Source organism: Acomys minous, assembly GCF_964271855.1.
Source record: "Acomys minous genome assembly, chromosome: 13".
NCBI lineage: Eukaryota > Metazoa > Chordata > Mammalia > Rodentia > Muridae > Acomys > Acomys minous.
The window spans coordinates 46,616,490-46,643,395 of NC_140495.1; the positions used below are offsets into that span (position 1 = coordinate 46,616,490).

At 41.6% G+C, this 26,906-nt stretch overlaps 1 protein-coding gene across 1 annotated transcript in view; it reads left to right on the forward strand.

Annotated features, from left to right (window-relative positions):
* The window catches only part of UNC13C (unc-13 homolog C), a 435,075-nt gene that overhangs the window by 150,547 nt on the left and 257,622 nt on the right, over nucleotides 1-26,906 (forward strand). The window contains exons 5-7 of the mRNA XM_084752876.1: nucleotides 13,449-13,527; nucleotides 16,806-16,877; nucleotides 23,273-23,492. Coding sequence (XP_084609002.1) covers nucleotides 13,449-13,527; nucleotides 16,806-16,877; nucleotides 23,273-23,492 — 371 coding nt within the window. The remainder of the gene's footprint in view (nucleotides 1-13,448; nucleotides 13,528-16,805; nucleotides 16,878-23,272; nucleotides 23,493-26,906) is intronic.

Consider the following 26,906-nt stretch of genomic DNA (forward strand, 5'->3'; position numbering starts at 1 on the left):
CACTTCTTAATTTTCTTTAGTAATATGTGTTAAAGTCCTATCCTAAATACTAGAGATGGAAATAAATATGTAGAGCTTCTGGTTTTGACGTGTCTCTAATCTGAAGCAGTCATACGCAAGCAACTCCAGTTGGCTCATTATGTAATGCGTATCTTAAGAGGAGAAACTGGGCACAACTGTAACATGATTGGTTGGGCTTGACTCTTCAGTTCAGCCATTTAAGAGCGTGAAGTGGGAGCCTGTGTACTCTGTAAGCTCCTTGTCATTTACCCAGCCACTGGGTAATCCCTTCCTAGGGTACCGTCATGGTTTGCAGATGATATTTTGTAACGCAATTATTTTGTAGCTTGCCAAGCGTAAGAGGTAGTCAACCCCAAATCTTCAGGGATGAGAGAGTGTTGTATGTTGCAGAGGTGCCAGCACTCTGTCAATCACAAGAGTGCCAGTCACATACCTGGGAAGGTGAAGGGACAGCCTGAGCTGCCCACAGTGAAACATAAAAAAAGAGGGGCTCCTGCTCATAGGACTGTTTAAAAACTATACTTCCATAATGTATTATGGCAAGCAATAGCCCATAATATATCCATTCTTTGTATATTGTGTTTATTGACATCCCCATAGCACCCACCTCTGGCCACCAGCAGATTAAAGCCATAACAGTGTGTATGTGATTCTAACTCCACACTGAGAACCCTGTAGTCTCCTTAAAGCTCCGCAGTTATCCCGGTGTCTCCCATAAATAAGACATGACTCTGTGGTCTTATCTGAGGGCACAGGGATTCCTGAAATGAATGTCTGTTTTTCTCACTCCTCTACAGTCTGGCCTTGAGGTGAGCGAACCAGAAAGGCCTTGCCCCAGCGCCACTCAGAAAGGCTGAGTGTGTCTTCAGCGACTGGTTGGGTATCAGCAGCAGGAAGCTAGAAGCTCCCAGGAAAAGCCTATGAGGCGCGTTGTCTACAAACCAGAGAGAGCTGGCCTGGGAAGGCCAGGAGCCACCTAATAGCTTTCATGTTTGGCTTCCGGCTGTGCTGCTTCTCAGTACTAATGGGAGAGGCTTTAACTGTTAAAAAATTTTTTTCAGGGATTAAAATATGCGACAGGCTTCTAATAAACTATAATTAAAAGGAATCTACGGCTTCCGTTTTAAGAAATAGTTTCTTTGCTGCTGGATATTTGATTCCATTTAATGATATCTGAGTCTAGCCCGTTAAGCAGCTGGCCTTTCATTAATTACAAATGATTGTATTTTGCAAACTGTGTGTAAATGGAGCCAGAGATTTCCTAGAAAAAAAGATTACTCAGGAAATTAGCTCCAAGCCAAGGTAAAACTGTACACACAATTTCATCATTACTGCTGAAGTTTTTAACACTAGCTCTCTAAGGGTTCCCTATCCAGTGTGAGTTTTAATTTAAGGGAAATTGTTTTCAAAGGGTAATTGATGCTTAATTATGAGAAGGTGTGAGGCTGCACGTTTTCTGCTCTGAAGCATGCAATAGTGTATGAGGGTTTTTTGGGTACCATATAAGCCACAGGATAGGTAAAGGGGGGATGATGTCGGGAACTGCAAGCCCTAGAAAAGGCTGCATTGTCTACCTGACAATTTGTTAGAGGATAAGCCTTGAGGATGTGTGTGTGTGTGTGTGTGTGTGTGTGTGTGTGTGTGTGTGTATAATGTTTCTTTTTTAATGTATAAATTTATATTATTACACATGAGTAAAATAAACTACATACAACAGGAAGAACCACAAGACATTCAGGAGTTATATTAATGTTATATTCATAGTGATTTGGCTCTTTGTATTTGGCGAACTTGAGGTAAACATCTTTCCTAACTTGTTGGGTCTCAGTTTCTGAATGAAGATCAGTATCTATCATATCATCTCTATTAACTTAAAACATCTATCTTGATCTAAAAACATCTTAACCTCTAACCTACTAAGCTTAATTTAAAGACTAAACTATATGGCTTCTATCACATCAGAGATTTGAGAAGAAGTAAAACTTAAATACCTGAGTGAACTGGAAGTGCAGGTTAGCAGCTTCCAAAATGAAGAAATGGCAGAGACCAGTTTACTGCCTGAACAGTCACCCAATGCTCTCTATAACATTGGAGCATCATCTTCAGCCTTCTGGCCCAATATATCTGACAGACATATTTGCAAGGCAGGAACTATTGAGGACTTGCTTACCCTATCTTGGCAGAGTTTGGCCGTTGACTCTACCTGCATCTAAATTTGCCTATTTTTAGGCAGAATTCTGTCTGTGACAGAAATGAGGACATTTTGCCCAGTGGCTTGTTTGCCACATTTGAAGCCAACTCCTTTGAGGCTCATCATCTTCTTTGAGGCAGACTGGGTGTTGGCAGGAGTTAACTTGTCTTGTTGTAAAAAAAAATATTTAGGATAATAAAAAACATCTTTAAATGCCATACGCTGTAGGTCTCTGAGGCTTTTGAAGGCCTTATTTAACTATTTTATCTTATATATCTATAGAATCATATCTATTAGACTTAGAATATATATTCTTGTGATAAAATTAGTCTGGTTTTCGATATGACTATGATTTGCATCAATATACAAAATTCAATGCAATTGAATTAAAAAAAAAAACCTTATTCCTCTCAGCAAGCTGGATGCTGACATCCTACATCCTACATCCTCCATGTTCCAGGCCCAGGTGCCTCAGTAGCTGTTACCCATCAGAACAGAACAGTTTACAGGACAGCATTGTAGAAAGCTGCTGATCCCAATGGTTTTCAGACTGTCCCACACAGGACTCCTATTAAGCCTGAAATTTCACCACATTTGGAAAGTCGACCACAAATGCTATTCCTGGCTTACTTAACCATTTCCCCAATTTGGAGGGGGGGTCTTCAAAGGTATTATTTGCCCTAAGTCATCCTGAAGAAACTTTAAGAGAATGATGTCCCATTTCCTCTAAGTGGGGTTGGGTAGGTTCCTGTTTACTCTCTTGGTCTACAGATGCTTATTTTCATTGAGAGTTGGTTATAAGTATTATTGGTCTTTTACAGAGAGGAAACTAGGGTTGACTCTGGGACGTGTCTCTTTTCCTTTATCTTTCTTTTGTAGGTGAGGAGATAACTGAAAAGCAAGAAAGGGGGATATAGAAATATAGAGGGAGGATAGAACAAAAGGTAGATTATTGAATCTACTCCTCGTCTCTAGGTCTTAATTGTTACTCACAAATAAGGTTATTTTTTAATTCAATGCTATTGAATTTTGTATATTGAGGATATGTATTGTAATGGGCTAGTTAGAAGTTACTATCTGACAGCTGACACTATCCCCAAACCTAAGTGAGAAAACCAGCCGTGCAGTCAAAAACCGTGTTTAAGTTTTATCGCATATAAATAGAGAAACATCAGACTTTTTTCCTTTTGCTTTGAAAAATGATGCTTTGGAGGGGAGGATTATTTCACATGTATGTGTATGAATGTATGTCTCAGTGTACCTCATTTGCATTCAGGTGCTCGCAGGGGCCAAAAGAGGGTGTGAGGTTCTCTGGAGCTGGAGTTCCAGGTGGTTGTGAGCCATCTGATGTGAGCGCTGGGAGCTGACCAGAGGGCAGGACCCTAACCACTGGGACATCTCCCCAGGTCATCTCTAGTTATTGGAAGTAGGAGCTCCATTCACCTTTCCTACCAAGATAGTAATCTTTCATACCAAGGATATCTTTCAAAACTCTTCAATGCCATTAGCTTTTAAAAAATGATGTAAAGATGAATAATAAGGAGGTCAGTGCTTCTAAAAATGTGCTTCAAAAGGATATGTGTTTGACAGAAATGGAGGGAGGGAGGGAGGGAGGGAGGGAGGGAGGGAGGGAGGGAGGGAGGAAGAGGGAAAGGAGGAGGGGCTGGGAGGAAGAGGGAAAGGAGGAGGGGCTGGGCAGGGGAGAGGCAGGGAGGGAGGGAGGGAGGAGGAGGAGGAGGAGGAGGAGGAGGAGGAGAGAGAGAGAGAGAGAGAGAGAGAGAGAGAGAGAGAGAGAGAGAGAGAGAGAGAGAGCACATTAGAACCAGAGAGCTCTGTCTAAATTGTTAAGGGGCATTATGTAGCTTTAAGAGGTCAAATGCCCAAGAAAGGAGAAAGTAATTTAGTAGAATACAAAGCGTCTCTGACATAGAGGCCATTTACTCTTTAAAATATTATAGTAGTTCAAATTGGGGATTTTACCAAAGTTCATAAAGTTGAAAAGAAAATGGAGAAATCACCTCAGTTGTGACCCTCGTTAAGGAATCTGTTAAGAAATATAGTATTACTTTGACAATCTATAGACCAACTCCCCGTGTCCTTGATTTGTCTCCCCAATATATTAGAAATAACACTGCTGGCTGGTCTTAAGATAGACATTGGATAACTTTGGTCTTGTAGGAGGGTAAATATAGCCACTTTGTTCAGGGTAAGAAGATGAACAATCTGGGTGGTAGAAAAATCTGAGACAATATTACAGGGATAGTATTATAATATTCACAACTAAAACATGAGGGTGGGTGAGAGAGAAATGAATACCGTCTTTCCACCATGTGGGACCCTGAGATCGAACTCAGATTGTCAGGCTTGTATGCAGGCTCTCTATCTCTGAATCAACTCACACCCCTCCTTGTTTGGTGGTAGGAAAAGATGCACTGTGGTGCTGTCTGAATCCCTGAGCATTTATAGTTTGTGACCAATAATCTGATGTCTTAGGTGTGATTAAATATGGACTCAAAAAGCATTTAAGGAACTAGGGATTAATCCTGTATCAGGAGTGGGTCTTCAATTACATGAGCAATTATCAATCACTCTTAACATCAAAAGAAGACAGAGGAGGGGTGGACACATCTTGGCTAGTTTACATTCAGAGGGTATAGACATGTGCAATTACTTCAAGACAGTTGTGCTAAATGTATGCTAAATGTAATGTTAAGTGAAAAAGTAAAGTGTTATTCTGTGTTTACCAGTAAAAGGTTAAACTAACTGGATTTAGAATGACTTGTTACTAATCTCACATAGTCTTAAATGCTCCCCAACAATTGTCTTGGAAAGCCAGAATAGTCAGAAACGATAGGCATTGCGTTTTAGGACTTCAATTAATTTGCCATATCTTTTGTATATGAATAGTTAGGCCATTTTCTGATTTCAGACAGAAATTAGCCAGTCAATGGTTACTAGCCAATTAGTCATCAGCTATCCTTGTGTGGAAATCAAATAACTTGGTCTTATATTCAGAAAGATCAACATCTGGGGGAAATGCTTGTCACTTTGTAAATAATCTTATCTCTGATTATGATTTTTTTTTAATGAGCACAACAAGCTATATGTGTTTTCATTAGATACAGTGATTTAAAATATACATACACTGGAGAATGACTTAATCTAGGTGGTATACATTATATCACACACCATTTTACAACAGCAATGTTTAGTATTGAAACAGAGATCCTTGGAAAAAACAATATGTTAACTGTATTCACTGTGGTGCCTGTACCCAGATTGAACTTTATATCCTATAGGCAGCATTTCTCTGGTCTTCTCTGCTTAACCACCCAACCCAGATCCTGGTAACTGACATTTCACAGGGTCAACATATTTAAAGTCCTTGTCTAGAGAGATCATGCCATGTTTGTGGCTCTGTGCCTGGTGTCCTTCAAGGTCATCCTCCTTGTTACAAACAGTGGGATTTCCCCTTCTAAAAGCCCAGGTAGCATTCTGTAGTACACCACATTTCCCTTTGTCGTCCATCTGCATGTCAACCTCTGCATTCATTTCATTGTATTGACTCATTTTTGTTTGTTTGCTTTTTGTTTTTGTTTTTTTGAGACAGGTCTTCTCTGTGTAATGGCCCTGGCTGTCCTGGGACTCTCCTTGTAGATCAGGCTGGCCTCGAACTCACAGAGAGATCTGCCTGCCTCTGCCTCTCAAGTGCTTAAAGGTATGTGCCACACCCAGCTATTGTCTTGACTCTTTATTACAAATTTATTATAATATATTCAGATTATAATACATCCTAATTGTTATCCCCTCACTTGTATCTTCCCGTTTTCACCCTCCCTTCCGTCTTCTGCCCTATTCCCCTCCCCTGGACTTTTGACAGAAGGGGACCTCCTCCCCAACCATGTGGCCACAGCCTACCAGCTTGCCTTGACTCTTACGGATAAGACTGCAATAAACACAGGAGTACAACTATCTCTTTGACATATATATGCCATTTCCTATGAATATATCTCCGTAGTCAAATTTTCATGTATTTACTGTCACTGTGCTTCTTCACTTTCTGAGGGATCCTCGTGCTACTTTCCATGATGACTATTCTGTTTTCCAAGCCCCACAAAAGTGTGCACCTTTCACGTTCTCAACATTCCTCTGAATGCTACTGTCTTGTCCCATTGAGAGCATCCATTTTAACAACTGTAATTTGGCTCCCCTGAAGAGACCACAGAGCCCCGAGGAAAAGTGGTGCTAAACAGTTCTTTTTATACTGTCTGCTGTTTCTCATGTGATCTTCCAACATCTTCCTAGAGTTCCTTTCCCGTCTCCATGCATTTTTTATTTTATAGGGTCTATTTGGAAGAACATGACTGGGGCTAGAAAGATGGCTTCTCAGTTTCCAGCACTGGCTGCTCCCACACTCTCATGGTGACTCACAATCACCTGTAACTCCAGTCCCAGGGACCTTACGCCCTCTTCTGGCCCCCACAGGCACTGCATGCCTGTAGTGCACATACATACATGCAGGCAAAACATCCATACACATAAAGTAAATTACTTTGGAAAACAAGAGCACAATCATTAATTCTCTACCCAGATGTAGCACTTCTCAATATTTACAAGATATATGTTCTATAGAGAGTTTTTCTATATTTATTTTGTAATTACACAACTAACAGAAAACCATGCCCATCAGAATTAAGTTACTTTTAAATTTTTTATGGGAAGCAAAAGAAACAGCAAAAAGCAAAAAAAAAAATCATAAAATTATCTTATCTAAGAGTGTAATTTTTAAAACCTCACTATAAAAACATGTAAGCATGAAAGACCATATAGATACATATTAGATTTGTTTAATCATATATATTGCATACTTAATCAAAGCATCACTCTGAGGCCCACAAGGTACACTTACTGGTTTTGCAGTTAAAATGACATTATTTAAGCCTTTTATGATATGCATGGTGGCAGAGACTTACATTTTGAGGAAAGGGAAGGAGCATCATAAATTATGAAGGCATCCTGGATGACAAAGAATGTCCTAGAAGAGCCACGGCTCTCCAGTGACAGCATGTCTCAGAAAGCAAATAATAATAATCTCAAGACCTTGTGTAATAAAGAAAACATCCTACTTCTTTCCTGATTTATGTACAACATCACATCCATTTTGTCAGGTTCGTTTGATTCTTAATTTCCCTGAGAGTTGAGTGCTAGCTTGTCACCACTGCATCCCATTTGTAATGCCTACGGTGTAAGTGCTTCCACATCTAGCACAATTCTTGTATACCAGAGGGGCACCATTTGTGGAGGATCTGGACCATTTACCCAGAGAAGTGTGTTTCCTAATCTGAAGGCAATAATTCTCTTGAGATATTTTGAAAATAACCCAAATATTAGCTAGAATGCTGGATCAGCTAGGCAGACCACTCATTTTATCTGGCTCAGAGCTTCGCTCATCCTTAAACATATGGAGATTGAGGCAAAATAACCGTGCACTAAAGTCAAACTTGACCATGTGTGGCGCCCGCGCCACCGTAGTACCAAGTCAAGGGCGAGGGACTGTGGATTTAACTCATGCGCGCGCGCACACACACACACACACACACACACACACACACACACACTAACACAGCGGGTCCTTCGTGCTAAGAGAGCAGCAGCCACAGTAGCAGCCACGGCAGTGGTTTATTATTAATCATCCCAGAGTTCCAAAGAGCCTTCTTATAGGCAGCCAAACAGGAATCCTCCTCCCAGGTGAAATCCCTCAAGAGGTAATCGCACACAGGAGGAAAAGTCTCGAGGAAGGGAGGGGCGCGTTCTCAGAGCAGTAAACAGGACTAGCTAACCAAGATAAACACAGACGTGGAAGCTGCTAGAAACAGGACATGAAACCAGAGAGGCAGGCAGCCCAGTCGGGCCTGGTTCCTACAACCATGTAGTTAAACTGACAAGCTGTTTAACTCTGGTTTTATGAACTGTAGAAGAGGATTAACTGTGGCCTCATCTCATCACAATGTTCTTAATAGGATGATCCAGTCTTATGGTCAATGCAGTCTGGTGAGCCTCAGGACATGGGTTCAAATCCTACCACTGCCATTTCAGGTAGTGCCTTCCAGATAGTTCTGAAGGGTTCTGGGTGTCCTTTTCCTCCTTCATAAAATGAGGGAAAGTAATTATAACTGAACCTCATAGTAATCTCTTAAGATAAAAGGAAATGCACGTGTGTTAGAACAATAAGTATCACGTCAGTGGCAACTGTAATTGTATTCATTGTGCTTGGGACCTGGTAAGCCCCACGTCAATGGTTAACTACCTTTAACTAGTTTGTTGGCCACAGTCAAAGCAATGTTGACCCAATCAACACAGCCAAAGTGCTGCCATTAAAATGCATTCACCTAAAATCAGCCATCTCCTTCAGCTGTTTGTCTGCTGGATGTCTTGGCCGTGTTCTCTGACCCCCTTATCACTAAGCCTAGGTAGTTGCTGGACTTCAAGTACGACATGCGACCTCTTATCTGGAAGGTCAGTGCTTTGCCTTCTGTTATTTTCATTCTTAGTTGATTTTAAAAGTTAATCTTCCCTACCTCTCTCCTGGTGAGATTGCTTGTCCATTTGTGTAGATTTGCAGGATGCTGCCAATCAAGTCTCTAGTTGTGTTGTGAAGGCAATGAGCAAACTTTGTTGTTTTTCACTGCTGAGGATCTAACCCTCATCTTCACAAGTAAAAATTTTACCACCAAGCCACACACCTAACCCAGACATTTTCTAAGGTCTAAGATTGCAATGAGATCTTTAGTATTACTAGATGGATAAACCCATTAAAATGTTTATATATATTACAATATATAAAATTATGTATTGTCTGATTTTAAAAGAAAGCCCTGATACCTATTTCTGTGAGGGTTAAGAATTCACTTTGTGGGCTCAAGTGATGGCTCAGGGTTTAAGAGTGCTTATTGACCTTTCAGAGCCTCTGAGTTTGGTCCCAGCACCCACACTGGAAGACCTTTCAACTGCCTGTAACTCCAGTTTCAGGGAATCTGACACCCTCTTCTGGCCTCCATGGGCACCTGCACACACACACACACACACACACACACATGTGCACACACATGCACACACACATACATACACGCGTGCACACACAACACTCACACACACACATACACACACATGCACACACAAGCACACACACTCACACACGTGCACACACAGGCACACACATATACACACACACATACACACACGCATGCACACACAAGCACACACACAGGCACACACAGTCACACACGTGCACACACAGGCACACACACATACACACACGCATGCACACACAGGCACACACACAGGCACACATACATTCTCACACACACATACACGTCTTCTACCTTGCACTTGTTATTTCACAGTGCTCAGGTTGAGCTTAGGTCTGTGTATGTCTATGCTCTGCTAAAACAGATGTCACGGGAGAGAAGGAGCAGGGCCAAGAGGTGTGTGAAACTGGTCCTCAAATATCTGAGTCCATCAGTTTAGCTTAAGATCCCAGGTATCTTCTGGCAATTTCAGTCATGATCTGTAAGAAAACAAAAATTCTTTAAAAAAAAAAAACATGACAATTGGTAGGAAATAAAATGCACAACTCCATATGCAACACTTCCGTTTATACAATCTCTCAATCATTGTCTTAATTGGCCGCGTTTCTTGGCATGGCTATGGCAGTTACATTATTTACAAGTCAAAACATTTTGAAATACTTGATGGCAGCAGTTAGTATGATGGATGTGCAGCGTGGTCAAAGGTGTACTTTATATTAGTGTTGTTCACAGAGGGAGACATGGAGACATTCCGTAGACTCACAGCCTGACCTTGCAGTGAATGATTCAGAAAATACTGTTGAGACTACTTTGCATAGCATGTGAGCTACGCGCTCGTGAGTTGTGGAGAAGGTCGAAATTAGAGACAGGAGAAGATGGAAGCTGGGAACTACACTAGTGGGTTGTTGGTCAGCTTAGTGAAGATAGGTATGACGAAAAATAAGTTTATGGCTCTTTTCCTTTCTTAGTCTGCAGCTTTTTAAAGCTCAGAACATTTTATGTTAGCATCTCACACTGCAATGAAGAGATGAGAAAAATTAACCTGATGGAAATTTTTCATGATTTATTTATAGATTAAAGCCACATACTTCGTGCCACAAACATACACAATTATCAGTTAACTAAAAGAAAAGGATAAAGCAGAAATATGCACATAAAAAGCTATTCTATTACGAAAAAGAACAAGAAGAAAAGGGTCACGTGAAGGAGAGGGGAGGAAAACGGGGATCAGGAGTGGGGGGGGCGGCAGAAGAGGAGGAGAAGGGGGAGAGAACGTTGCTGCCTCCAATAGCACTCAGAACATCCTGGGCAGCAGTTAAACGCATTTAGTTTGGGGGTCTTCGGTGGGCATCTCCTTGTTGGCTTCAGTTTGTCTTCTTGAAACTATGTCTCATTCTGTTCTTCGCACAATTGCTTAAACTCCTAGGCTCAGCTAAACTATGCCTCTTCCCCAGCCTCCTGTTATCTGGGACAAAAGGCACAGGCTGCACAGCTGGCTCGTGTGTTAGCATCTTTGCCACACAGTGAAGAGCCGGACCGTGGGTCTCATGCGCTAAGCATGTCACTCCCCACTCCCTTGTCCTCCTCTTTCACCCAGCTTGATCTCTGTCCACATTCAACTCCCTCCTTTATCCTATGACCAGAGCCACGCGTGGTCACGTTGCGTGGTCACGTTCTGACAGCGTGGCACGATGGCACCTACGAAGTTCATGACCCACACAATCAAGTTCTTTCTAAAAACCTCATGTTTTAAAGAAAGCTCATGACTCTGTATGGGGCGGGGGAGCACATTCATACTGAAGCTGCTGATTGTCAGAGCAGGTCCTGCCAGCCTTCTGAGGCATTTCCATTATTGTATCACTTTATGTTTTCTCTCTCTCTTTTTTTAATATTTCCCACAATTTTTTATTAATTTATTCTTGTTACATCTTAATGGTTATCCCATCCCTTGTATCCTCCCATTCTTCCCTCCCTCCCATTTTCCCCTTATTCTCCTCCCTTATGACTGTGACTGAGGGGGACCTCCTCCCCCTGTATATGCTCATAGGATATCAAGTCTCTTCTTGGTAGCCTGCTGTCCTTCCTCTGAGTGCCACCAGGTCTCCCCATCCAGGGGACATGGTCAAATATGAGGCACCAGAGTATGTGTGAAAGTCATACCTCACTCTCCACTCAACTGTGGTTTCTCTTTAAACTTAGTTGTGCCTCTGTTATCCACTCGCTGCTTTATCGTCATTACTATTTCACTTTTTACCACTATTATATAAGTTGTATGATACACTCGATAATATATTTGTCTGCAGCTACCAAACCAATATTTAATTCCGTGAGAGGTATTGAAACTAAAACTGTGACATCCAGGGAGGGGGAAATCCAGTAAGACAAAATTATCCCCCTCAAGATAAAAAGCCACACCAGAGGCCATCTTTGCACCTACAGGAGACAGGGCCTTAAAAAATACCAGCATAACCTATCATCAACCCTATAGCGCATCACAGAGGTAGAGCTGCCAGGCTGCTGCAACGGGCAGAGCTGGGATGTGTACAGTGAGTGCGCTAATCCTCAGAAGATGAGCAAGGCATCACAGATTTATAGACCACGTCCACATAAGCAGACACTGTCATAGATGTTAGAACCTAATTAGCTGTGCAAAAATGAGTAGGTATAATGCACGGAAAACTGACTTTGGAGCTGAGGTTTTATCACTCAGGCATGCTGGCACTGACCTGTCATCGAGCGCTTAGGAGGTAAAGGCAGGAGGACCAGAAGCTCAGAGTCACCCTTGGCTACATAGAGAATTGGAGGCCAGCCTGAGCTACGTGAAACCCTGTTTCAAAACCGTCAAAAACAAAAGTGAGGAGAGGAGGCCAAGCTCAGTGTGCCAAACTCACTTTCAAAGAAATGTAAAAAGACACGGCTTAAATTATTTTAACTACAAAGTGATGCCGTGTTAGAAAAAACCACTTCCTCATTTGTGACTCTCCTTTCCTCCCGCCTGCCTTCACTCCACACAAGTAACTGCAATTTAAGCTTGAGAAGTAACGTTCTGTATATTTTCTCTGCATACATAGTCACAGATATTCACAGGATCACACCAGACTTTCAGATACTCAGTTTTGCCGTTTGTACTCTAGCCTTTAAAATACATTTTTCTATCTCTCTGTGTGTATGCATCTGTGAGCATGTTCAGAGTGTATATGTGCACACAGAAGCCAGAAAAGGGCATTGCCTCTGAGGCAGGGTCTCTCCTTAAACCTGTGGCTTGCATATTTTAGACAAGTTCTGTTCATTTATCCTACTGTCTACACACACACACACACACACACACACACACACACACACACACACCTTAGATATGAGGTTACAGATGCTTGTGGGACATCTGGCTATTTGAGGTGCTGAGATCCAAACTCATGTTTACTCAGCAAGTGCCCTTAGTCACTGAGCCGTACTGCCAGCCCCTTATTCGTCTTTTTTATACTCAGTTTACCCCACTTGTTTATTTATTGCATTCTTGGAAATCCTTTTAATCAATACACTTGGAATGAATATTTAGCTGCCCTATTCTCGTTACCATTACTAAATAGAAAAAACAATAGTTTATTTACTCATTTATTTGTCAGATAAATTCACATAAGAAAAGCTTATGATTTCATGCTTGAAATTTTCCCATTGTTCTTGGGATGCCACTTTGGGGCTAAGTCTATGCCAATGCAGGACACAAAACAAAACAAGAAAAAACAAACAAACAACAATGGCGCTTAGGTGACGAAGGCATCTTCACATCCCCCGGCCCCGGGAATACTTCATTTGTGATTTCTGCTGGAAACTGCAACTTCTATGTACTTAAAATTTTTTGAATCTCCTCTCAGTGACACTGACAGGGAAACAGTGTGTCCACCCAGGCCACTTACAGTTACAATTTCCGCACACGGCGTCTCCACACAGGTCACCAGCAGCTGCAGGGCTGCAGTCTGGTGAGGGACAAAGACCTAGAGTCTTGGATCTTCACTTGTTTGCAAATGAGTTGAAAGCCATGGCCTCCACTTGATGCTTTCACAACCTTCCATAGGATGAACAGTGGGGACATTTTTCCTGGGACGATGTCATTCCAACTGTTGTAATCCTTGCTTCTGTGTCCCTTCCAGGGCTGGGCGTGGACTGTATGGAATAGACAGCATGCCTGACCTCCGCAGGAAGAAGACGCTGCCTATTGTCCGCGATGTGGTGCGTTGCCGCTGCTTACCTCTCACTGGCTGCATGCCTTCGCCTTCGTATTTTCTTTGTTAAACTGCAAAGCATTTCCAGTTGACTAGCTAGCCCCTCAGGATTTCATAGGATAAAATAGACTAGGCCAGAGTCGGCCCATCACCAAGGCATTCATTATTTCTTTAAAAATGCATCCGATGAGAGAAATGATGCTAACCTTTCAGCTGATTTTTGACATCAGTGGAAATTACAAGTTTTCAAGTTAAACAGACTTTGTAATTGAGCTAAAAGAAATAGCACATAAAACCAAGGCAGCCATCGAGGCTTTGATGTTCAGTACTGTGGGGGTTTATAAGATTGATTTACAAAGTTTAAGTGCTTCCTTGGGTTTCTTCACTTAAGCACAGTGGGCTCCAGAGTTTATAATGGAAGCAAATGGTGCTAACCAAACCTCTGACATGTAACAATTGACTCTAGCTAAATTACTAAGGTCCTCCATCAAAGGAGATTGCAGTTCCTGGGTCACTGACATTTCTGCCAGTCCTGAACATGACCCTGAAGAGCTCCCTTCCTGTAAGGGACCACACAGAAATGCCAAGAACTGACCGTGGGATGGTGGTCTGTGTTCTGTCAATTAGTAAAAAAAAAAATAAAAAAAATAAAATGATTAAAAAATAAATGCCCAGGCATGAAGAGGTGTGTCAGGGGTTAAAAAGACTTAATGCTCTTGCAGAACACCAAAGGTTGGTTCACAGTATCCAAGTTCACTGACTCACAACCGCCCATAACACCATCTGTGGGGACCTGCTCCTCTAGTGCCTCTATGGGTACATGCACACCATGGCATATAACACAGACGCACACACATGGATGAAATTGAAAGAGAAATCTTAAAGGAAATGCCCTTCAATGATAAAAAAAACTATTGCTGTATTATCCAGACTTCTTGAAGACCAGGTGTAGTGGCACACAGCTGTGACAACAGTACTTAAGAGCCAGAGACAATGTTTGGGGCCAGAACAAATCACATTTTCCTGTGGGAATGTAATCTTCTTAACAGTTTATTATAAAATAATTACATCACACAAAATAATTCCCCTTTTAGCATCAGTGTGTATAATCTTTATACCATCAATGTTTGGTTTTACCCTTTTAAAAGTAATCACTTTAATTTTAAAATGAAATGTTGTGGGGTTGGAGAGATGGCTCAGTGGTTAAAAGCACACACTACTCTTGCAAAGGACTGGAGTTTGGTTCCCAGCACCCATATTAGGTGTCTCACAACCACCTATAATCCCAGATCCAGGGCATCTGACACCTTTTTATATACTCTGTGAGTGCCTGCACCTCTCTCTCTCTCTCTCTGTTCTCTCTCTCTCTCTCTCTCTCTCTCTCTCTCTCTCTCTCTCTCTCTCTCTCTCTCTCTCTCTCTCTGTTTCTCTCTCTGACTGTCTCTGTCTCTGTCTCTGTCTCTGTCTCTGTCTCTGTCTCTGTCTCTGTCTCTCTCTCTCTCTCTCTCTCTCTCTCTCTCTCTCTCTCTCTCTCTCTCTCACACACACACACACACACACACACACACACACACACACACATACACACACACACCTCCAAAAGGTTAAATAATGAAGATGGTAAAACATGAGCTCTTATAGTGGAAAGCATAGCATATTGTGTAGTTATCTCAGATTCTTGCAAGGACAGTGTGGGCATTTAAAAAAAATTACACCAAGGAGACATTGTTATGTTTTCCCCATTTCTCATATGTTTAAATATTTACATTTTGCTTCCTTCGGCTCCTGGACTCTTCAGGCCATGGTAAGTGCTTTCAATTTATTTCCCCATTCCCTGCTTTTCTCAAACACACACTGATTTTATTCACAGGGTGAAAAGAGGACAAGAAGAGCTACTTGGAAATAGGAAGTTTACATTCCCATATATATCTGTAATTCCAGCAATTGGACGGTAGAGAGTGATGCCCTTTCCATGAGTTAGAGGCCAGCTGAGTGTGCATAGTGAGTTCTAGGCTAGCCAGGGCTCCATAGTGATACACACACATATAACACGTGCTGCTGGGAGGGGTGTGCTGTTCAAGAATTCAATATCAAGTTCCATTCTGTGAAACTAAAATACATATACAACAAAACTAAACACAAAAGACATGTAAGATAACTATAAATTTAGTAACAAATGCTTCACACTGATTAATTTTAACTGTCAATTTGGCACAGCCCAGAAATATAAATATATAGAGAGAGAATTTCCTTGATCAATAAAAATGGTGGTTGGTACCATTCCTTAGGCAGTAGGGTCTGGACAGTACACAATAGGAGGAAGCTAGCAACCCAGGCTGCAATTACTCTTTCTCTGATCTTGACTATGGCTATAATGTGACTAGAGGCTTAAGTTTCTGCCTTGACTGCCCCTTCCCCAAAATAGTGGCCTGTAACCTGAATTTATAAGCCAAATCAACCTTTCCCATCCCCCAAGATGTTTTATCCCAGCAACAGAAATGAATGAGCATGCTTATTAAGGGTGAAGAGTACAGTTATCTTGGGTAAAACCTTTAGAAGCAGCCCTCTGTAGGTTGACACAGTGAGTAGGGATGGACACGGGGCAACTTGCTTACTTATGTGTATGTAAAAGTTCATTGGTGTGGCTTCATGACCTGAGAGCGTGAGCCCCGGTAGGAGGGACTATAGGGTGCATTATTCCTATAGGTAGTCATATCCATATCTCATTTGGAATTTCTGGTTCTAAATTCCCGTTTCTGATAGCATGGGATTTGGGTAGGAAGGAGGTAGTGATGGTTTCATTTTGTAAGAATAGAAGTAGAAAGGCCTTGACTGATGTTTAAGATGATGCCCGTCCAGGTACCATGGTACTCCCACACTTGGAAGGGTGAGTGGGAAGATGTATCCCCACTGGTATGCAGAATATTCTAGGAAACACCCCCAGAGAACACGCAGTGTCAGGTGCGGTTCAGATCAGCATGTTTCTTGACAGATTGTGACTATCTGTACCCGGGGGGATAACAACGTTCTAGAAGCCTCTTGCTATCTCAGGAACTATTACGTAGTGATATCTCTTGGATGGACTTCAGTCTTACCAAGGGTCGGTGTCTGGCTGGGTTTGGAGTCTCCAGCTTTGAGCTTCAGTGGGTTCCAGTCAAGCTGGTCTGGTGGCAAAGCGCTTTTCATCAAAACCCCACAGCTAGCTTCGTTACATCTTTGCTTCTCTGAAATGCATTCAAGCTACCCTCTCCATATATTAATCCGTCATAATCCTGTCTATTTCAGACCCTGGCTGCTAGGAAATCTGGTCTGTCCCTTGCTATGGTCATCAGGACATCACTGAACAATGAGGAGCTGGTAGGTACCTCACCAGTTACTAACTGTGTTGGTCAGACTCTCAGAAGCGTAGCCCCTCTATTTGAGATACTCATTTGTCATGCATAGCTTAATGTCCCAGGAGTGACTGGGAACACGAGGAAAGCCTGGTTGGCCCTAACTATACTTCCTGAGAGCTCTGGCTTCACTACACATCATGCTCACACACTTTTTGCTTTTATGACTGTTATTCTACCTTGATACCACTTATCTGTTTAGTTACACACCCTCCCACCTGAAAAATAAAGGTATTTTACACTGAAGTTTTTCTTAACTTAAAGCAGCCTCTCCCTTCTGGTTGAATTTCTAGTTTCCTCCATTTCCAACATTTCACTGTGACCTTCATGATGTGGTATGCTATGCTATGCTATGTTATGCTATGCTATGCTATGCTATGCTATGCTATGCTATGCTATGGTGTGCTGTGCTGTGCTGTGCTGTGCTGTGCTGTGCTGTGCTGTGCTGTGCTGTGTTGTGCTATGCTGTGCTATGCTGTGCTGTGCTGTGCTGTGCTATGCTATGCTATGCTATGCTGTGCTGTGCTGTGCTATGCTGTGCTGTGCTATGCTGTGCTGTGCTATGCTATGCTGTGCTATGCTGTGCTGTGCTGTGCTATGCTATGCTGTGCTGTGCTGTGCTATGCTATGCTGAGCTATGCTATGCTGTGCTAAGGTTAGGCTACTATATTCCACATAATGAATATTGTTAGTTCTTCAAATATTAGCAATTCTTACCTATAAAGTGACATAGCAGCAACACAGAGGATTATGGGAGTACACGTATACTTGTCATTTGGCTAACACGGGGATTAGTGAATAATACCAATGAGCTGCTGTTCTGTTCCTTATCATGTTGGATATTAGCATTTTGCATAAACTTCTCTGACGTTCTGGCAGGCAGTTGTGTGTGCCATTCATTGTTCTTATTAAATCCTCTCCTCACCACTGCTTAGAACTATGTCAGGTGCAAGGAAGATGCTTTATAAGGTCTTGTTGACTACAAGAGCCATCCTGCTTAGACGACAGGAGGAGGATGCCAGGATCTAGGTCAGCGATTCTTAAGCCTGGCTCATTAGAAGCGCAGAGGGAGCTTTAAAACCCACTGATAGCTGGTCACTCCTGGCAGTTCTGGTGTAATTGGCTTCAGGTACAGCCTGGGGAGAGAGGACTGGTTAACAGTGTGTGCCTTGTGCTGTGGCCATCCTGCTGCAGGCACTCAGACAGGAATTTGCCTGAAATGTTTCAGAGTCCTTCCTTACAGGAGCTAATATTTCCAAACCCACCCCCTCTCTCTGTTATCCTTGTAGGACAAAAATTCTGTGAACATTTTATATCTTGTTTTAACTGTCATCATAGTTGACATTTGCTAACGACATATTTCATATTTTTTGCTCTGCTTCCTGTCATTGTCGTCTTACATCTATAAATTCTTTCCCAGACCTTTCTATCAGAATGCAGCCCCTGTGTATGCATACACACACACACACACACACACACACACACACACACACACACACACGTACATGCGCACATGGAGACACTTCAGGTGTCCATTCAGAGGTGTGATGGGATGGAGAGAGCCCTGCTATTCCTTGCACACATCCATCTGTGTATCTTTCGGTTGCAACTGGTTAATGCATTCCCCCATCCAAGTACTAACTAGACCACGCCCTGCTTAGCGTCAGACAAGAGGAGCCTGGGTGCTGTACAGGGAGGTGTGGCTGTCGTCTTGATGCATTTTCTGTTGTGTCACAGAGCACAGATCTTTTTCTTACCTATCAGATTTATGACATTCTGTAATATTTTGAATATAATTTAGACACAACACGAAATCTTCTGCTTCTGGCGTAAGAGAAAAACTCTTAATGAATCTCAAGCAATTTGGTCATTTTCTCCTGAGGAAATAGAGTTGAAGGATCCTTACTCATAACTTGTGTATTTTGATTTTTTCTTATATTTTGAAACATGGCGTTCTTCTAGTGTTGTACTCAGTGGCCGTGTTTTCCCTACCCCTAGAACCTAGATGCAATCTCTGGTAGCACAAAAACAAAAAGTAACAACCAAAAAGCCTATTTCCAAATCCTTTCGCTACTGCTACTTGCAGTATTCCATATTACTTGAAATGCGAATATTTATTCCAGTGAACAATAGAAGTCAGTGGGATGTCTCTACATTTCCTGAGACCCAAGACAAGAACCGCAGCATCTTCCCCTCAGAAGTAAATTACCTATCAATCTATTTGTCGGCAACCTAAAAATAGCATCTTACTTGTTTAAAGAGCCCTGAGCAGTGGGCCTCTCTGGGGGGGGGGGTGTCCAATGGATGGATGAATGAACTGCTTTAGCTCCCTCTCAAATCCACCAAGCTCATTTCCCTGGGGCCCCTGTCTTGAAAAGTAATGAAATATGACTTGTGTAGAGCAGGCATATTAAATGTCACTCCTGACAAGCCGTCAGGTTCTGTCATTACATGGGCAAATGACATAAATGCTGAAGTGAACGGTTTCCACACTGCATCTCTGAAGTCCTTCTGGGCACTCTGAATTGGACCAAAAAAAAAAAAAAAAGCACAGGGTGTCACCTGTGCGAAGGGATTGATCTGGCTGCCAGGGAAACAGCAGCAGGTGGTGGCATTTCAGTATTAGAGAGACAGACAATCAAAAGCACAGTCGTCTCTTCCAAGAAAGAAGGGCTCTAGAGTCTGTAGTGTCACACGGGGCAGTCAGCTTCGTGCACAGGTATGTCTCCCTGTCTCCTGGCAGTTGAGGCTTGAGTTCTTTTCTAGGAAGGCTGACGTGGAAAATAACAGTCGGGACACAGTTTTAAATTATGTCTTATTCACAAGTGCTTTTACCGGTCTGGCTTCTGTTTTTCTTTTTAGAGGTTTTGCTTTTAAGTATGTGGTTGCTGGGAATTGAACCCAGGTCTTCTGTAAGGGGAGTCAGCACACTTCGACTCTAAGACATCTCTGCTGCAGAGACCTCTGTTCTTTATCAGCACAGTCTTTGGCTTGAGATTTCTGGGGACACAGTTCCCCAGTTCCTTGCTGAAAGACCTAGGGCAAGTCACAAACAGTCTCCTGCTATTGAGTTTTTAATGTGTTAACTAAGTAAGCATATTGGGGTTTTGTATATATTATATTATTATAATTATATAAAAATATATGTGGTATATATTATACATCCATGTACATAAAATATAACATAAAATATGTGAATAGGTACCTTTTATGTACATATTCACATTCATAAATCAAAATAGCCTTTGGTTGGTCATATCCTTGAACACTTGTGATACCTGTTCTAAACTAGCTTCAAAAGAGCCGCTTGGGAGTTTCCTTGTTTCGAGATCTCAGATCATTTTCAGGAGTAAGGTACCATGCCAAACTTGCCTGAAATCACTGGAACCCGATGATTATTTGAGGGTGGTCATAAGACCCTTGCATCAGTCACTTCATGTAGCAATTCAACCACATTCTTTAAACAGTGGTTCTTGACTTGGCTTTGCATCTACACTCAATGAAGCTATGAAAGGTTGTCTTTCCTCCACTGTTATTGTTGTCACGGCCAGTGCTAGGAATTGTCCCCAGCCCTCACACACACTTAGCCTACACTTTGCCACTGGCTGATGATACTTACCTTCTTTTTCTATACTTTAGAGTTCAGTACTGGTTAATTGATTGTATAATTAACATTGTAAGGATATGTGTCTTTATAGTATTATCTACTAGATTTTATCAATTTTGTAAAATTAGCATCATCTTTGCCAACTCTGGGTTTTTTCTTTGTTTTCAATCAAATCTTTCTTGTATTTGCTCTCCCCACCCCCACCCTGTTCCCTGCCCAGTTTAGTTTAGTTTGGGTTGGTTTATAGAAGGTCTCCTTGCTATATAGACTAGTCTGTCACTGTGCTCAGCCACAACCCTCCTGCCACAGCTCCCCAAGTGATGATATTACCATGTCCCTTGACACCCACTAAAACACCCAACCTTTTTTCATGGGTTCTGCCAGATGACTCATTAAAATTTAGCGCCTATCAGGGTGGCCAAATGTTAGAGTTTCCACACTAAAGTGGCTACAGTTTCTTCTTCTGGTCCAATTCACACAAAGTTTGACTCCTTGCACTTAGCAAATTGGTCTTCTCTAGCCACTGTATAAGTGTGTGTGTGTGTGTGTGTGTGTGTGTGTGTGTGTGTGTGTATGTACATATCCATAAGTGAATATATAAATTTTCTTTGAAATCTTGGTTTGGAGAAAGACTGGCACTTATAATGTTTGAAAGATCTACATGCATTGCTTTTTGGGTTCCATCCAAGTAGAAACAGACCACATATTCTCTGCTGTATGCACAGTCCTTGGCCTTCACATCACCTACTGTATCCTTGCCTACTGTCTTTTGAAGTTACCCTCAAATTTCTTTGGAGTATGATAACTATCATCTCTAATGTAATAATATAAGTAAAAGTCATATTATTTATCATCTTCCTTTATATATGTATGAATCATGTGTGTATGTATAGTATAAATATGTATATACATATATACACACAAATATGTATATATACAAAAATCTAACATATATATATATATGTAAATCCACAATATATGTGTATATGTGTGTATGTGTGCTATTTGTTTTTTAACTCTAATAAAACTTCATCTAAATAAATATTAAGACCATGGGTCAGCATTCCATGGTGGCTATGCTAATGAGTTATTCCACTTTGAAACTGTGTCCATTTTTACACTCATAAACTTGTAGCAGTATTGAGTCCTCCTGCTCAAAGGCCATTTCAAAGGTCACATTGGATACAATGTTCACTCTGTGGCTCTCACTGATGCTTTTGTGTACAAGTGCTAAACCTGCTGTGGGACACTCATGCAATTCTTTCCTGACTGGGATGCACTGAGTGCAGGAACATTGTTTCAAACAAGAATCATGCTTTTCTTCAAGCTATCAGAATGAGACTGTTTTGGAGAATATAAAGTTGTTGGTTTACATGAGAGAACTCCAAGAATGCAGTGAAATGGACCTTCACTGGTTAACACTGAAGCAGGATGTCGGGGAAGAACATGGCGCGGAGGCAGCCGAGCTTTGCTCCTAATGTGTCTATTAACATTGGCAGATGGCACACTGATGATGGCTTACGACACCACTCGCTGCTTTTGGCAAGCAGCCTGATTGCTTTATTTTGTAGTCATTGAATATTCTTCTGATGCTTACAAGAAAGAAGTACATTTCTGTCCAGTGTCTTCATGTGTCAATAAAATAACATATTAATGTAACACACCTAGCGCAGAGATTTTTAAACAAAATACTCGTTTAGAACCCAAGCAGCCTCTTCATTCTTCTTGGCTGTAGAGGCTTTTCAGGACATGAGATAATCCCTACTCCCCTTTAAAGAGTCTAAGAACTGTCTGCATACACTCAAAACTGGTCTTCCTTGTTAAAAATCTGTTAAGTAATATTAAAATAACGTTGTTTTCCTACTTTTACATAGATAAAACACTGGAAGGCCATGTATGGAACCACACATAACTCAGAAAAAGAAAACTTAATTGTATACTTTTTATTTTTGATTTCAGTGTCTTTCTATTTGATACATTATTTTACGGTGTGTGTGATTTACTATACTTTGAAAAAAAAGTACATGTGTTTTAGAACGTAGTATTTATTGTGAAGGGTCTCAAAGGTTTAAAATAGATTAGCAACCAGCCATTAGCCAAAGGGAGCCATTTAAAGTATCACATTCTTTCACTAAATAGCTCTGGCTAGCAGCTCAGTGAACTGTTGTGATCCACCAGTTGCACTGTTTGAAGGGTGAAGTGTTAGCAAGGCTCCCCAGTTAGGGAGGAAGGGTCTGAGTGGAAGATGAAGTGGCATTGCAATGTTTCTAGAGGGTTGTGGCTAGCATCAAAAATGCTTCCCACATACTTAATTTTACTACGAGCCAACTAAGATTAAGGTCAGTCATGTAAATTAATGTTTTGAGTTAATAAGACAGGGGCTAGATTGGGCTCAGGGCACTGCTGTGGGTGGTAAGATATTCATCCGTGCCCTCTTGGAGTTTGTGATACAGTGAGGCACAGCCACGAGCAGGTGGTTAGAACTACAGGCAACTGTGGAAGGACCTGGGTGAGAGTGGAGCCCACTCCGGTATGTAAGACCATTGGGGAGCACTTTAGTTAAAATGACCAAACTGGGCCTTAAAACAGAATAAGCGAGCAGAAGGACAAGTTAGAACTGACCACTTACATCAAAATCAAAGGCTCTCTCAAAATGGCAATTTCAGTGGAAAATGACAAAATGGTCCATTTTGTGTTAAATTTTCCCAAACCCACTGACTTGTTCTGCCTTGTCCCTGCTCTCATCCTCACAGAAAATGCACGTGTTCAAGAAGACCTTGCAGGCGTTGATCTACCCCATTTCTTCCACAACCCCACACAACTTTGAGGTCTGGACAGCGACCACGCCCACCTACTGCTACGAATGTGAAGGGCTGCTGTGGGGCATCGCAAGGCAAGGCATGAAGTGTCTGGAGTGTGGGGTGAAATGCCACGAGAAGTGTCAGGACCTCCTCAACGCCGACTGTCTGCAACGTGAGTGTGCAGGCTGTAGAACCTGCCATGGGTCTTCATGACAGATCTCCACAGCCTGTTTTGTCAATATACTCTATGTGCTTTCTCCTACCACCTATAAAAAAAAGTGAGACGCTGATGGCCCATCCAGCCATAGAGTTGATAGTATAGCTACTGTTCCTTTTCACCTTTCTCTTGTCATAATAGCAATTTGACCAAACAAGAAGGATAAAAGGTTCATTTCATCCTACAGATCACAGCCTATTATTAAGGGAAATCGGGATGAGAATTCAAGCAGGAATTGAAGCAGAAAACAAAAAGGAATGTTGCTTGTTGGCTCACCCTTTGGAGTATGCTTAGCTATCTTTCCTAGATAGCTTTCCTAGAAAGCCTGGGACTACCTGCTTAAGGAACTATGCCCACCCCAAAGTGGACTGGGCATGCCCACACCCCTTAACAATTAACACAGTCCCTCTCAAGTATGTCCATAGGCCAATATGATTGATGCCATTCTTCAGCGGACATTTCCTTTTCCCAAGTGACTTTAGATTGTGTCGAGTAGACAATAGAAACCAACCAGGGCACCCCCATAGGATTGAACTAGGAGTTAGACACCACTAGACTCCTCAGAGGGAGTCCTCTGGCTGAAAGTGCATCCTCAGTAAGTGTGCAACCTCAAAGTAACCTCCAGTCTGCTCTGCTAATGGTTCTGTGTGATTGTGACTATATATAATGTTACTCAAACTGGAGTCAGGACACACCACTGAACAGGAGCTATGGGATGCTTTTCCAATTATACCTTTTACAGCTTGACAGGGGTATCCTTCTGCACATCGTCTGCGTGGATGTTAGGACTGGGGCTAAATGTTAAAGGCAGATGCAGCTAGGCATATGACCCATATGATGTTTTCTTAGTTCCACACAAATTTGTTTCCTTGAAGTGAATGAGTATGGCTAATAAATTTTACCTCAGAGTCAGAGATTTATTGAAAAGGCTTCATGTCTGTGTTGACTCTAGTATACTGTAGGCCATATGTTGGCAAGGTCTTTATGCTTTGATTCTTTTGAATAGAGACAACTCACTATGCTTTTTATTGCAATCTATCTTAAAATTTTGTTGTTTAAAATTATTTATCTGATAGCAGATCCAGAAATGCTATGTCTAAGTTGACTCTATGCCCCTGAACTTTATTCAGGAACTCTCTTTCAAAAACTTCCTCAAGGAAATCTACTTATATGTGAGTGCTGGTTTGCAACACACTGCCTTCTCATAGCAGCATATTCTCTCTCCCTCTGTCTGTCTTTTATGCAATGCAGTCGGGTTGGGGCTCGTGGATTGCCTGGAATTGAGTGAGGCAAAGGAAAGCATGAGATGTTGGTGAGAGTTGGCCAGCTGTGGTCGGTAATGTACATAGAGCTCTCTCACGTTCTCTGCACAGTAACATCCCCCAACACAATCAGATCAGACCAAAGCGAAGGATAAACAATACTATATTTCAACAAAACATTCAGTTTCCCACCCACCTATCCCCTTACTTGTAAACCCTGAGGCAGAGTCTCCTGTGACTCAGGCTGACCTTAGCGCACCAAGTAGATGAGAATCACCTTGAGTTCTTGATTCTTCCTCCTCTATATCCCGTGTGCCGAGGTGAAAGGTGTGCATTCTCAGGCACAACTCCTTCTTCGAAAAACGTGTGATTAGGAATGATCCTTAGAAGAGGGAGTGACTCAATATTATTCATTCAACTTAATTACAAAATTGCATTATCTAATTAAAATCTAATTTAGGGGGTGGAGAGATGGCTCAGCAGTTAAGGACATGCATTGCTTTTCCAGAAGTCCTGAGTTTGGCTCCCAGCATTCACATTGGGTGGCTTATAACCATCTGTAACTCCAGCTCCAAGGGATCCACTCCCCCTTCTGGCTTCCATGGGCATTGCACACACACACACACACACACACACACACACACACACACACATAAAAAATAAAATCTTTAAAATTTAATCCTTGTGCTTAAAACTGTAATTGTAAAAATTGTAAACAAGCATGTTCATAGCTGAGAACAATAGAACACTAATAGATATAAAATATATTGCCATGTAAAAACAAATGTCATGAATCTCGTAGAGAAAAAAAATAAAGTCACTTGGATCATGCTTAAGAAATGGACTTGTTCCCTTTTCAGTCTTTCAGAGTAAATATTCCCACATCCATTAAACCCTAATAATATTTTCATGTTCCATTTCTATTTCTTAAACCAGCATTTCTTATTTTTATATTGAGTAAATAATATAATTAAAACTTTCACTGAGGTTATTCATTAAGATGAACTTAAATTAATTAAGACAATGCCCCCATAGACATACCCTAAAGCCCCATAGATAATGCATTGTTGACACTGTCTTCCCAGGGCATTCTAGGTTGTATCAAGCTCATAATTAAAGCTATCTATATTGTGTATACTTCTGTGGTAGTTGATGTGGGAAAAGCCAGCCCATAATGGGCAGCACCATTCCCTAGGCTGGAAGCCAAGAGCTGGTAGAGTATATAAATTTAATTTAACATTCTCAAGCAAGGAAGAACCATGTGTGTGTATGTGTGTTCATTTCTCTCTGCTCTTGACTGAATGTGATGTGACTTCCCTTCTGTGATATAACGGGTTGTAACCTGGGATTGTGAGCTAATAAAAACACTTTCACTTCTATTTTTTTAAAAAAATATGTACTTACATGTAAGTTAGAAGAATCAGAAAGTGCCATATAATAATCAGGGTAGATTTGGTTACCCCAGGAGAGAACAACATTTTCTTTACTAATTCTGACTTTATTTTTTCCATAAAATCAACATTTCCACACTGAGCAGAATGAAGATATATATATATGTGTGTGTGTGTGTGTGTGTGTGTGTGTGTGTGTGTATGTGTGTGTGTGTTGTGTGTGTGTGTGTTTAGCCTCACGGTTTTCTTAAGAACTAACAAGAAATTTTGAAAAAAAAACTCCCTCCAAAATTGGTGACCTCTTTGTAAGAAATGTCTCTTTGTTGTTTTGGCCAGGAAGTTGGTGTTGGTTTGTATTTGCAGATGCAAATACAAGCCTCCCAAGTGCCAAGGTGACAGGTGTGAGCCATCATGCTTGGCTCACAATATTTTCTTTGACTGTCCTCACAGTGCAGAAAACCTTTCACTGAGGGCTCACTCATACAAACATAGAAACAACAAACATGTTAGATCCGGAACTAACTAAGCCCCAGAGCCCAACAAAAGATGTGTTTTAGCCCGTATTAATTCCCATAATGCCAGAGAGTCTGTCACCAAGCAGGCCTTGTGAAATGTGTCCTCTGTCTCCTCCACTGACGCTGTGCCATGCTTCTGTGTCCTGATCCAACCCCATTTAAACTCAAAGCATTAATAAGATCTGGCTATTTCTGTTGTTT